General features: G+C 44.0%; 1 protein-coding gene across 14 annotated transcripts in view; it reads right to left on the minus strand.

Annotated features, from left to right (window-relative positions):
* Nucleotides 1–1,063: 1,063 nt before the first annotated feature.
* MTSS1 (MTSS I-BAR domain containing 1) overlaps nt 1,064–13,434 on the minus strand; it is a 116,814-nt gene continuing 104,443 nt past the window's right edge. For 5 of the 14 annotated variants that reach the window (XM_031591200.2, XM_090137969.1, XM_031591198.2 and 2 more), the window contains 5 exons: nt 7,665–7,784; nt 6,461–6,655; nt 4,685–4,849; nt 4,330–4,492; nt 1,064–3,057 (listed from right to left, as the gene is read on the minus strand). In XM_031591200.2, the coding sequence (XP_031447060.2) occupies nt 2,360–3,057; nt 4,330–4,492; nt 4,685–4,849; nt 6,461–6,655; nt 7,665–7,784 (1,341 nt within the window). In that variant the 3' untranslated portion in view covers nt 1,064–2,359. The remainder of the gene's footprint in view (nt 3,058–4,329; nt 4,493–4,684; nt 4,850–6,460; nt 6,656–7,664; nt 7,785–13,434) is intronic. The other 9 variants (XM_090137972.1, XM_090137971.1, XM_090137970.1 and 6 more) reach the window with 6 other exon arrangements.

Genomic DNA, 13,434 nt, shown 5'->3' on the forward strand with positions numbered 1-13,434 from the left:
AGAGGCACTGGAAGCATATGGGGGTGACAGCAGCACCCTACAAGCAGGAAGACTTTAAGAAGTGAAATACAGAAGTTTTCCGGCAGTTCTTTATTTATAACGTAGGCTTAAGCAATCATTACAATGTAGAAGGGAGGCACACTTACAGCAATTATTTATACCAGTTTAGAACAAAAAACTGCACAGGGAGAGGTCAACTCTCAGTACAAACTAGCAACTAAACCACAATAATTTACCATTAGAAACATTTTATTTTTCAGCTGTGACACTGCTTTTACAATATGCAAAAACACAAACAATAGAACTATCCAAAGTGTTTTGTCACATTCTTTCTACATTGAATTTGGCAACATTTTATATTAAATTTTACCGATGATGCTAACGTTTAAGAACTAAACAAGTGAAAAGCTGTACTCGGGTACAGTTACATCCATTTATTTCAAAGGTTTAAATAACACTTTTAACTACTGAGATTATCTCCTAGCAGTTTTTGTTTATGCAAAAACCATCTCAAAGCCTCATTTGCACAATGCATCAGCTACTGGATCAGGGCTGGTGGGCCACACCACAGGCACTACCGTTTATTATATTCTGTAATAAGGAGCTTGTTTTTCAAAGAAAGGAAGGTTTAATACTCTCTAAGAATCATGCCTTTTTTTCTTTTTCTTTTTTATTTTTTTGCTTTTAAGCCATAACAAAAAAAGAAAAAAAAAAGTAAAAAAAAAAAGGTCAGCAACCACAGCAGTGTCAAATGTTATATAGAACACAGTGACTACACAGTTACTAGAAGTTCACATCCAATGCAGTTATGTGTTAAAGCATAAGAGGTTGTGGAAGCAAGTCTAGAGCCAAGAGAAATCTGCAGGGCGTTGGGTGGAAGCTGCCTGTTGGAGCAGCTGGCAGCGATCCCAGCTGCAGCAGCCTGCTGTGCATGGGTGGCTCAGCTGGGGGTGGGCAACTGCAGCCCCGTGGGCTGTGTGCTCCCAGCAGCTGCAGCGCCCTGCGGTCTGCAGATTTCTGTCAGCTATAGAGAACAGGTACTGCAGCAAGAACTTACTTTTACTTTAAGGAAAAACCCAAGTCTGAATAATTCTATCAACAGCGATCCAAAAAACAAGACTTCTTAAAGTACAAAAAAAGAGAATACAGTGGTCAGACTCCTGGTATTATCAAATAAAAACAGCGTTATCTCCCCACCCCCCAACCCTTCAGCCCCTTTTTTTGGTATTTAAGAAAAGCCAATTGACTGCCATTTAAAAGAAGGTAAGAAAAACAAGCCCCTGTATTGGAAAGGAACATCTGCAGTTTAGTAGACCACAAGCTGCTTACGCCTGTCAAATCCTTACGTGTTTTCTCAAAATATTTGGGCTTCCCAAGGTGCCCAGCCTGCTGGGCACGGTCAGAAAAAGGCATTTTGATAATATCTAAGAACTCCCTGCTTGCTGTTTAGAATGGTTGTCACCTTTGTAACTGCCTTCAGCCTGTCGTCCTTGTTTGTACTCGGTGAGAGGATGGGTGGAACAGAAGGTGAGGGCAGAGGAACTGAGCCTACACAGTGACGGCTGCATGCATGTGACTGAGAGTTGGTGCTGTGCAGTCAGAAAGAAATGTGGCAAAAAGAAAAACAACAGTCTTTAAAACACCCTACGGAAACAAAACACTGCAATCCAATATGGCTTATTCTGATGCATTTACCATGAAGCTACCAGTAATTACTCCTACTAGGCTACTTTTGTGCAACAGCATCTGCTATTTTGATGGCATCTCCCTCCCCCCCTACACCCAAATACTCTACCAACTGCAGGTTTCTTCCTTGCATTATATATTGCTTTCATTGTCAATTTTTAGTCCCGCTCTTCAAACTTCCTTTTTTAACACTCGAATGAGGATCTGTTCCTCACTGCTCGACTTAAACTTTACAATAAGTCCCGCTGTTTGCTTTTTTAACCTCACTATTACAAGGCGCTCTACAAAAGCTTGCAAAAAAAGCCAAATTCTCATTAAATCCCTTTGCTGAAGTTAAACTACTCAACATTTTTTTTTTTCTCCTATGATTTAAAACTTTACAAAGAGTTATAAAAAAGGTAAATGGGATTTGGCACCTTCAGAAAAAATTAAAAGTGTAACTTAGATCAAAAAAATGTGGAAACAAATCATTGTTATTTACAAATTAAAACACCAGTGAAGATTATGTCTTACTACGCTCTTTCACCATGGTTTCTCTATCAGAGTACTGGCAGACCGTCTGTTACCGAAGATCTTAAGAAATTCATTGATTACGGATCGGAATGGATAAGACAAACTACTTTTCCTCCCAGTTCCTCCTCGGCGGCTTGGTACTCTGGCAGCTGCTTCGCTCCTAGGAAATACGAGGTGCCGAGCGATCATTGGTGGTCGTCTTCTTCAGCTTGACGCCGCGCCGGATGGCGTTCAGCATGTCTTCTCCTTGCGGGACGTCCCCAGGGCTGAGGTCCCCGGGGTCGAGCTCCTGCTGACCCGCGGGCGCCAGGCTGCTCGCGCCGTCCCGCTCGCTTTCCTCCCCCTCGCTCTCGGGAACCGCCGGCCTCTGCTCGTCGGCGGCGCCCAGTTTCTGGCTTGACGGCGGGGGGTTGACAGATGCTTGTCCGCTCCATGAGGAGGAGGGCATGCTGGGGACGCTCTGCCCGCCGTCTCCCGCTGCTGGGGACTCGGGACTTTGCTCGGGACACTCTTCAGTCCCAGCGAGGACACCCGGCAGCCCCCCCGGGATATCGGGGACGGTCGGTGTTTTGACGGGGATCACCGGCGTCTTGATGGGGATCGGACCCGCCCCTATGGTGCCACGTCTGACGGAAGGTTTGGTGGAGGGGGTCCGCCTGATGGTGGCGACGCCGGGGGTGACGATGACCGGTCCGAGCGTGGTTGGCAGACCTGCAGTGGAAGCGGGACGCTTGGTCTGAAACATTCTGCGATAGGACTGACTAATGTCGCTGTTTCTTGGGATGGTGGAAGATTTGTCAAACTCTTGTTGTTCTGCCTCCTGGTCACCACTCACAGAGAAATAATCATAATCTGAAACTGATGCCAAATGACACAGTTAGAAACAAACTGGAGAAGACTACTGAGTCACGTCACTAACTCCGAAGTATGTGTGTGTGCACGTAACCAAACTTGGAGGCCAGCACCAATGAAGGTAGGTCTCTCCTCTACGTGGTAGAAGTGTGAAACATGGTGACCAAGATTCTCACACTGTGTGGCTGAGGCCAGGCACCCTAAATCTGTAGCCTGCCCACATCCCTCAAGACAGAGAACAAGAGCCGTACACATTCAGTACCTTTTCTAAAAGGAACTAATAAAGCAATAAAGACTCAGTGTTTGTTGCCAATGTTAAGGTTCCAAAACCGGCATCCTAAAAACCATATGCTACCACCTGTAGATACAAATGCTTAAAAGAGTCAGCAACTAAAAAGTGTGCTTTAGAATAGGCAATGGGTGGCTCAGGGGATGTCGTACCAACTAATTTTGGCAGCAAATTTGATTATTTTGCAAACAAAGTAAATCCCAGTTCTGAAAACTCAATCTAAGCTTTAATAATTGCACTGGGTTCCCTTCTTTCCATGTAAATGCTGAGCCAAGCTAGGCCCTCTGCAAGCCCCATGGCGCCCTGCGATTGCACAGATCTCAGCTGAGCAAACAAGATGGTTTGCTGTACTGTAAACACAAAACTCAGTCCCTCTCAGATTGCTGCTGGGTCTGAGATGGCACAAAGCCCAACACGTTACTGCACCTTCCCGTTTGCCCAAGTGAAGGTCTCCAACAAATTCTTTTTTCCAGCTACAGCCATTTCTGTTTGTGTAGGAAATAAAAAGTCACAAAATAGAAATGAGAACAGAATCAGAGCACAGGACAGAACAAGAAAGCAAAGCTCATGAGTACAATTTTGATAAGAAAGTAGTTTGAAAAGGATACTGCTACCACAAAATGGCTGGTGCAATCCCAGCATCATTCCACTTACCTCATTAAACCTAAATACAGAACTTCCTTTAAAACTCTATCTTGGTAGCATCCTTAAACTAAAACTCATTCTAGGAATGTACATGAAAATAAGTGTGTTCAGCACACTATGCAGAAATCCAGAATTCTATTTAACTAAAAAATCCAGGCTGCATTCCAGGCTGGCAGAAACTTTGTTATAGCAATGTTCATCCCTTCCCTGAAGCTGACTGTAAAGCCAGTGACGGCTGCTGGAATACAGCTCCTCACTGCTGGGGGGCAAGTGCACGAGGACCAGGCTGGAAGGCTTTGAAAGAGAATAGCTCTTGGATGGCACATCAGTTTAGGGCTGGGTACCTTGAGATGGGATCGTGTCTTCTGAACAGCACGGAGTTGTGGTCTGGGTGCTGTAACCGCTGGAGCACTGCAGGGAATCCCGACTGCTCCTCTGGGTGTCGAGCTGCAGACCTCTTGTCAGAGCGAGCGCCAGCTCCTCGCAGGGCTCCATTTCCTCACCCTGCTGGTTGCACACAGAAAGGAGATTCATTACATACAGGTTTGGTCAGTCTTCACCAGCTTTTAGCCGCCACCACACCAGCCCCACTTGTTGGTTCAGTATTTGCCAAGATAAGGCACGTCAACAAAACATGGGCAGGAACTGGCACATCCATTTCCTTTGCACCAAAAAGCACATTCAGTATTAGAGCCTCACCCTTGTGGCAGCCGACACCGTCATGCTCCGAGGTCTCTGGGCCTCCTCAGCTGGGACAGGTGGGCCGCTCTGAGCTCCGCCATTGAGATCTGGCTCGCGCTTCTCCTTCCGGCGCTGCAATGTGTTCACCATTGGCTGATCGTATGGGCCTGGTTTGGCCCAGTCCTAGGGAAACGTGCTTGTTAGTGATAGCTTTCCTGAGTAATTGGGCTATAAGCACAAATATAACAGTGCAAAAGGGTGATTTTAAGGCTGCAGATGATGTATCAAACCGGATGTGCCTTTCTGAACAAGGCCATACATTAATTGATCTTGATGATATTTTAAATTTTTCACTTACAAAACCCATCTCCTTTATTAAAGGAAACCTAAATTTCCTATTCTACCTAAGCTTTCTTCAATGGAGTTATTTAGTATTTTAAAATTACTGTTTTCTCTAAATGAAATACCCCTGTGTGAAAGCCTGTATCTTCAGAAATTCGAGTGCAAAAGTCAGAGGCACACAACACAAACTATACATAAAGGTCCTATCAGCAGTGCTAGATGTACACAAGTTCTGATATGCTCTTACATATCTACAGTTTAAAAAATTAAGCCTAAGCAGATTTTTGATACATCAGAGATTACTCTGAGCAATCTCTCAGTTTACTTAATGGCTGAATTCTGGTTCACAATAATAGCTGTACAGAAGGAAGACTAACAGTTTTATTAACCCAGACAGAACTGTGCTTTGCCTAGACAGCTGTGTCTCTGCTATAAGCATTTTGCTGTAAAATGCACCGGCAAAGAGCTTCTAGCACAGACACAACCAGTGACACAGAAGCCCTGGGATCACTGTGTTTACGTCTGTCTCCAACTGCTGGAGAGATAAGTGAGAGGTCTGCAAAAAGGCATCTCAATTTACACATAGAATAAGGTCCCACAGTGTGTATGTAGCATCATGTAAGCATCCACAGGCATAGAGGACCTGTGTGGCCACTACCAGCTGCATTCCAGCAGTGTGAAACTTCAGGGCAACAGACAGGAGAGCTGGTTCCCCTGCTCCAGGGCACTGCTCCATAGGGAAGTGCCTGGCAGGGATAAGTCCATGGTCTGGCAAAGCAGAGACATCTGGATGTGGAGGGAGATCCTCGCAGATCCAGCTATGGCAACTGATAGAAGCTGCTGCACTCTGACGGATTTGATGGTCTCACCCGAGACAACAGAACAAGCTGTGGGAGATCTTTCAGCCTGCGGCAGCAAAGTTAAGGCAGCTGCAGTCACTGCTGGGCTTCACCTGGTGCCAAGCACTTCTTAACCCACTCCAGCTAGACCTACAAGAGCACGCTGCCTATGGCCTATTGGGGGCCAAGGCCAGCAACTGCAAGGAGAACACTGCGTTGTTCCACAAGTGATTTCACCACACAAGCTGGGTGCCAAGCCTGCACTTCTCTGCCCAACTGAGAGCTTTGAGGATACTCAACACGCTCTCAACTTGCTGAATGGAGCCCAGAGTGCTTTCAACAACGCCACATTTGTTCCAGCGCTAAACTATTCCTTCTTACCTCGCTGCTATCAGCCTTAATACGTTTTACTTAATGTGTTTTAGAAAGTGTCAGAACTGACAAGGTCATTCAGAAATATTCAGTACTTGATTATCACCATGCAGTGCCCATTCAGAGCCATTTTCAACAAAGCAAATCAACAGTAATTACAGGGATTGAAAGGTAGCAACACCCGCTGTGCGCACACTCAGTATGAGGAGGTGAGGACTGCCACAACAAAAGGAACACAAACCTTCCAGCTAGGGATCTTAGATGATGGTAACATGCCTGGCCCAATGGTGTAATAATGAACGTAGTCTGGAAGGAGGGCTGAGGGAGCCCGAGTCCACGCGCGGGAGACAGGCGGGAAATGAGGGAAAGGACCTGCACCAACTGAAGCTACGGATGGGTCACTTGATAAACTACAGTGATAAAACCCATTAGACAACTGGAAACGAAACAAATAAACAAACAAAAACAGAGAAATTAATATAAACAGAATGAATACGAAAATACACTGTGACTCTGACACTCTAGGGAAAAAACTGTATCTTAAAATAATTAAAAAAAAAAAATAGATCTTAGCTTTGCCACAAATAAACAACAGAAAATTGATACAATGCTTGGTTCAGAACTGAGATTGCTTGAAAATTGTTACTCGGCATAACAAATTTCAGACACCAATCTAGCAGTCATTGTCTCCAGGCTAAGCAGCATTGCCTTCTGTCCATGAAAGTGGCACACTGGGACAAGCTTTGGCAATTTAGTTAGTCTGCAGGCATAAAAACAAAACATTTCCAATACTGAAGGCATTTGCATTGGTGGCATTTAATCTATGTAGGTGGACAGAAAGGAAAAGCATACTGCCTTTGAAAATGACATGATCTGGCCGTGTGATGACATGGAAGGGGAAAAAAAGAAAAAACCCAACAGCAAGGATTTACCAGATGAGAATGGACACCATGCTCACTTCCTCCTCTGGTTCTGAGGGTAACCCCCAAAATTTACTCCAACCACATTCTGGCACAGTGTTTTGTATTTCTTTTTGTTTTGTTCAGAAACGCACCCCAATTGCTTGGCATAACACATGCTATCTAATGGGAGAGAGAGGAGAAGCCACCAATGGTAAAACCTGGCCAAGATGCCCTCTGTCAGGCAACCAGCTGGTTTGGGCAGCATTCCACAGTCTCTTTAAACAGAAAAGGTGGACACTGAGATTTTCTTAGAACGTGACTCTGCAGAATGGCCAATTTGTAGTGTCCCTCTAGCACTCCTTTTAAGGTGTCACTGTGGTCCATTCAAAGAGATTCAATTTTAAGGGAGTGTGCAGTAGTTCCTATTCTCATCTTTTCAGAGAAGATCCTGGCTGTGTCCCATGCACATTTTTTTGTCCAAAAGTTGCTGGGTTTGGATAATAAGCTAGCAGGTTTGTATGTCTTGGAGATGAAGTTCTTCACCTTATCTGTGGAGGCCCAAGCCCCCATGGTGGAGCCTGAGCTGACTGAGGTGGGGGAACTGCACTCGCTCACTGACTGGCAGGTTTCAGAGGCTTCAGAAGAGGCAGAGCTGGACGAATTCTGCAGCGTAAAACAGCACCACAACGCAGGGAAAGGATACACAAGCCATCAAAAAGAAAAAAAATACAAACAAAAAAGAGACAAAAAGCACATAAACAAAGACACACAGAGGAGAAAGGGAAGGATGAGAGAAGCAGAGGGTTAGGGTTTAAATAAACAATTAGAAACTGCTCAAAACCATTGCTAATGTTCAGGAAATCTACACCAAAACAAGCCAACAGCTTAGTGAGAGAACTTGCCACACTGCTTGAGAATGAGGGATCGGTCTCAACCCCTCATTACATCTCAGCATCTCAATTCTGTTAGCTGTCTCAGAACAAGAAGCTGAATGGACCGATGGTCCAACCATGCAATTTACCAAGACAACTGATTCATACAGAAAAGCAGATTGTCAGTACTTGAAAGACAAAGTTTAGATTGAAAACATGAAGCAGCAAATGTCACATTCACAAGTTCTCAGATTTTCTGACCCGCAACAGTGCTTGTGAAAAGTTCATCTGAGTTCCAATATTATAGAATAGAGAAAGAAGGAATACTTACCAAACTGGACGTTTCCAAAGTCTGTATGCATGTGCCTCTGTGGGGAGTATGCATACACCCAGAGCACTGACTCAAGCTATTCTGCCCAACAGTCAAAAGGAAGGGGCATGTACTCTGTTAAGTGCATAAATGGTGGCACGTGCTTGCCAGCTGCTTCCTCTTATCAGCAGAGATGGAAAATATCAGGGGCTTGGACAGAGAGGGAAGGAAAACGCAGGACACTGAATGTCCAATAAACAGCTCAAACACTCAGCTTCTTACAAGGAACGTCTGTCACTTTTCAGTGCATTCACTGCTGGAACACCTCGACAAAAGCAGGTGATGCACCTACAGACAGGCTTTACTCCAAGGTGAACAAGCATGTGGAACGTTTTACTAACTGCAATCAGCAGCACCATCAGTAGGGATGTGCATACAGGTCCAAGGGTGCATACAGAACCAAGGGCTCTGAAATGGTCAAAGACACCAGAAAAGAGATCAGGATAGCCCTGAGCTCTGTTCGCTGCCAGGAAATCCAACACTGGCAAGAATAATTCATCCTTCTGTAGTCCAAAACCTGTGAAGAAAACCTATCTAAGGATATTACCAATATTTTGTCACACCAAAGAGAATGGGAAGGAATCCAGAAACGTGTTCTTGTATACAAGCTTGTGTGGCAGCACCTCAGTTTTCAACAAACAACATTCTGAACAGGGAAGGAAATCTCAATTGAAATAGAACCTAGGAAGAAAGCTTGGGGTGAGCCTGCAATAAGATGGTACCTGAATGAGAGGCACTGCAGAACAATCACCAGGGCTGACTCCCAGAAGTTGGCTCTATGCTTACTAGAACCTACATATAAAGAATGTATGTATTGCTAGCTGCCTACGTAAAAGGAGATGCCAATCTCCCAAGACAGAACACTGCTGTTGTAAGGATTTTGGTGCAGACTACCAGGGCTGCTGAAAAGCATCCTGGAATTTTTAGTGAACTGCAGATTTAAGTAAGGGCTGTAAAACTTTGCAAAGGCTGCTAAAAAAAAAAAAAAAGGCAAAAAGAAAGCATGTAACGTAGAGGATTATTTTTTACAAATAATGCACACCCTACTTTGTGCTGGCATCAGATCAGATCTGCATGCGTCGTGGCAAGTGTATTTAGGTACCTGTGGGATCAGCACACAGGCTGGTATTCAAAGGGTGGTATGACGCCCTTTCAGCTCAAAACTTCACCTCAGAGTGTTGAGATGAATATAAGAACAGAAGAACCAAGAGTGTTTATGGCTCAGAAGGAGAAAAGTGAGAAGTATGCCATGGGGCACTCGATTGACACAGTGGTTTGACTCTCTGTGTAACCTGCTACATTCTTGATTGAAAGCAACATCTTTTATAGGTGAAATATTTCTGAAAATAAGAACATTAACAAGCATCAGTTGCAGATGATTCCACCTTCAAACATAACTATGGTGCATTAGATGGCGATAGCCTATTTTTAATGTTCTTAAAATCAGTTTTTAAAGTAAATCTCCAAGTCCTAGGCTGCTCAGCAAAAGAAGCTGATCGAGATTGCTCACCATGAGAACACCTATACTACCAGTGTTATACAGGGGTCAGGAAAAAATAAAGCTGAGAACAGTATTTCAGAGAGCATCTTCTGAAACATCATGCTTATGACCCAAAAGAACTGTTGGAAGACTGTTTTGGATCTGAGTACACTGCACATGACAGGATGGACAGGAAAGGACGTGAGTTCCACATGCTGTGTTGTTGGTTTCTCCGTATGACCCACTGAAGGGAGAATTTGAAGTTTACACACAATACAGTATTCTTATTCACAAGCCAGAAGTTTAAGGAGATTATGTTAAAACAGTGATAAAAATGGGTCATAAATGTGCTTCGTTAGCAATATAGCTCCTTGTGGTCAGCAGATGGAAAAACATTAAAAATACTAGTCCTGAAGATGCAAAGATTTGTTCAACTTATGTGGCAGATATGATTGGAAATGGTGAACTTTTGAATTGAAGTGATTCCAAGGTGAAAGAAAGGCAGAAGGAAGACTCTCACACCAAACTCAGTGTGGTCACTTAAAAGGCAAAGTGAGACACAGGATTAGCCAAAACGTCATGGGGTAAACACCCTGATAGTTGAAGGAAATGCAAGATGTGGTGGTAGGGGAACTGGATCTCTTCATCTTGAGAAATTCCCAACATAGAACAGGAAGCTTCATGTCTTGCTAAAAAAGGATTCAGTCAGCGAGAAATTGATGGGGATGGAAGAATACTGAGCTCCTGAGGGAAAAGCGTAGAGAAAAAAAGTGGGTACAGGCAAAATGCTGCCTGGATCAGACTGCAGAAGCAGTCCTGATTGGCTGAGAGGATCTGACTGTGGGAAGCACAGACCACCCTTCATTCTTTAGCAGAAAGTACATAAGTGGCTGAGAACAGAAACTGCACGGTTACTGGTTGGGCAAAAGGTCTCCACACACACAGGCAACACGGGGCTGAGCAGTTCTGCTTCACATCCCCTGGAGTGAGCAATGTGATCCTGGGTTGCTTTTTTCAGTTGATTTTAGTTTATCCCTCTTAAAAATGATTGCTTAATTTGAATGGTTTTTAAAATTAGTTCTTTCATTATAGCTACTTTAATCCCAGGAGGTTATTTTGTTCCCACAGCTGTGATAATGGTGGTTCTGCTCAGCTCCCAAACCACCTCTTCTCAGAAAAACCCTGATGTTAACTGTACCAGCAGAAAGTTAAAACTGCTCTGCACAGCAACAAGCATCCCTGTACATTATATATGTGCAGCATGGTATCTAGTCTCAAACACACCCTTCCAAGTTCTTGGATTATTTGCGTCCTTTGTTTGCTATGCTCTCCATCCAAACACAGCATTGCTTTCTTAACCCTTCCCTTCCTCCTGTACTAGACTGCTCCTAGGCAAGAGTTTCCCAGGAGACCAAACTCTCATGAAGAGCCTGGCCCGATGTCTCTCTGCAATCAGTAAAAGACACATCAGCTACATTTCTGAAAGCTAAGCACGGGGACTCAAGGTCACCTCCTTGGCCTGTCTCATTTCCAGAGGCACTACTCACTTCTCCTTCCTAGCTAGGGACAAACCCTTGAGAAACTTAATTTTGAAAAATGATGTTTAGGAAAAACAAGTGCCTGGTGAAACTGATAGATGCATTTATTTCTATAACATTTTTTAATGGTTCAATCTAGGAACATATGGTAATTTACATGGACAACTGAGTAGTTGCACAGTGTTCCACATTCAAGCTATTTCAAGTAATGAAATATCCTCAAAAGTAGAATCTTACTAGCTGTCACACAGAAGCAAGTTCACCTCTGGTTTCCCTCTACCTTACTGTTAAGTGAAAATGATTTCCAGAGTATTCCAACAAGAAAGACTTAGTTCTCTGCTGTCTGACTACATGAACAGTTTGTTGCTTTTCTCCCCTCCTCTTTAATCTGCTTCTTTCTCTCCCCTCGCTTTCACTTCTATCAAGTCATTAGCAGCCTCTAAAATCCAGCTCCATAATCACTTTCTACCTGATGAAAATCACTGTGTGTGCTCACTCCAAGCCCAACCTTCCACTGTCATCCCCTTAACACAGACTTAACGGCAGCATCACCGTGCCACCTCATCCCAGATCCTCAACTTGACTGCTGCACAGGGCACAAGTGGTCAAACAGCACCAATCATGCTGGACTCTCATTCATAATCTCCTCCCAGAAGATCTTCCAAGGGCTTTACGTGATTTCAGTACATGCAAAGGGCAACGCTGACCAAGGGTGACCTCACATCTGGCATTTAGAGAAACCTTTCACCTGCAGAAAGAGATCTGCAATGCTTTTCACCCAGCTGCACTTGCTTGATGAAGCATTTTGGAAGAGCCCCTTCTAAATGCACAGCTATCTGTTAGAGGCTAACACTTTTACTCCCAGTCATGTCAAGAATAATTCTGCAGAGAATATTGGGGAATACTGCATACTCAATTAAAGAGAATAATCACTCCTTTTCTTTCTTTCTATGCAGAATATGATAACTGTAAAGACTAGTCAGCAACTGTAGGCCTGTTCATTTTGACAGTCATCTCTCCTCTGGCACAGGCTGTGTCTTGTTCAAATCCCTGCTTATTTCTTCTTTCAGATTTTATCCTTTATCGTTATTTTGAATGAACTCAGATTAATTTTCAGTGTAGGTGAGAGCATAAAAGCTTCATGTAGCTCACACAGTCCGATTCCTGTAATTCAGGGATTTTACGTGGCTCCTTTCTACTGTCTTTTAAAATCCATTATTAAAAGAAAACAGGCCTTGTTGCCCTAAAAACTACTGCTGCTAGCAGATGCCACAGCATGTAGCTAGCAAGCATCAGCAAAGTGTCCACCTGCGCAAAATAAATGGTTCTTAATTTCCTTCGTTGATCCCAGAGCTTGCTTTTCTGCTTCCTCAGTGTCACTACCAGAAACAATGACATCAGTGTTTCAGAAACAGTCAGCAGCCGCTACCACTGCTCCTCCCACCCACCACCCAGCCTCAAAGCACAATCCCAAAAGGAAGTTCTGTCAGTTGGTTAGAGACACACAACACGAAATAACGCTGTAAACTGAACAGCTTCTCAGTAAGCTCACGATCACAATTATCTGTCAGCACAACACACACATTTTACTTAGTGCTGAACATACAAAGCGAGACACTTAAGCAGAGATGAAGCGGCCAGGCAATGATCTGTTACCTTTTCCTCTGCGTAAAGGTATACAGAACTAGAGACACACAGAGCACACACCTATTTGTTATACCAACACACTACACTTGTCAAGTCAACGCCACACTGCTGCAGCCTTCTACAGCTCATGAATAGCTCAAGTGATGCTTGGATCAGTTTGCAACTTTATGGATAGTTTCTAAAATGAAGTGAAAGCGTATGAACTTAGCTGGTGTAGATCAGCGTGACTCCATCGACTTTCAGGATGTTCTGCCAGCTGATACCGGCCTAAGTTCTCTCCCTTTTTAACAGGGGAACTTGCAAAGAGAGGTGTTGGGTTTTTTCCATGCTAAGGGCAATTGCAAAGTTACATCCTCATCAGCAAACACAGCACCGTCATGTAGATTACCACCCTTTTATGCAGGTG

The sequence above is a fragment of the Phasianus colchicus genome, chromosome 3, assembly GCF_987193195.1.
Source record: "Phasianus colchicus chromosome 3, bPhaCol1.hap1.1, whole genome shotgun sequence".
Classification (NCBI taxonomy): Eukaryota; Metazoa; Chordata; class Aves; order Galliformes; family Phasianidae; genus Phasianus; species Phasianus colchicus.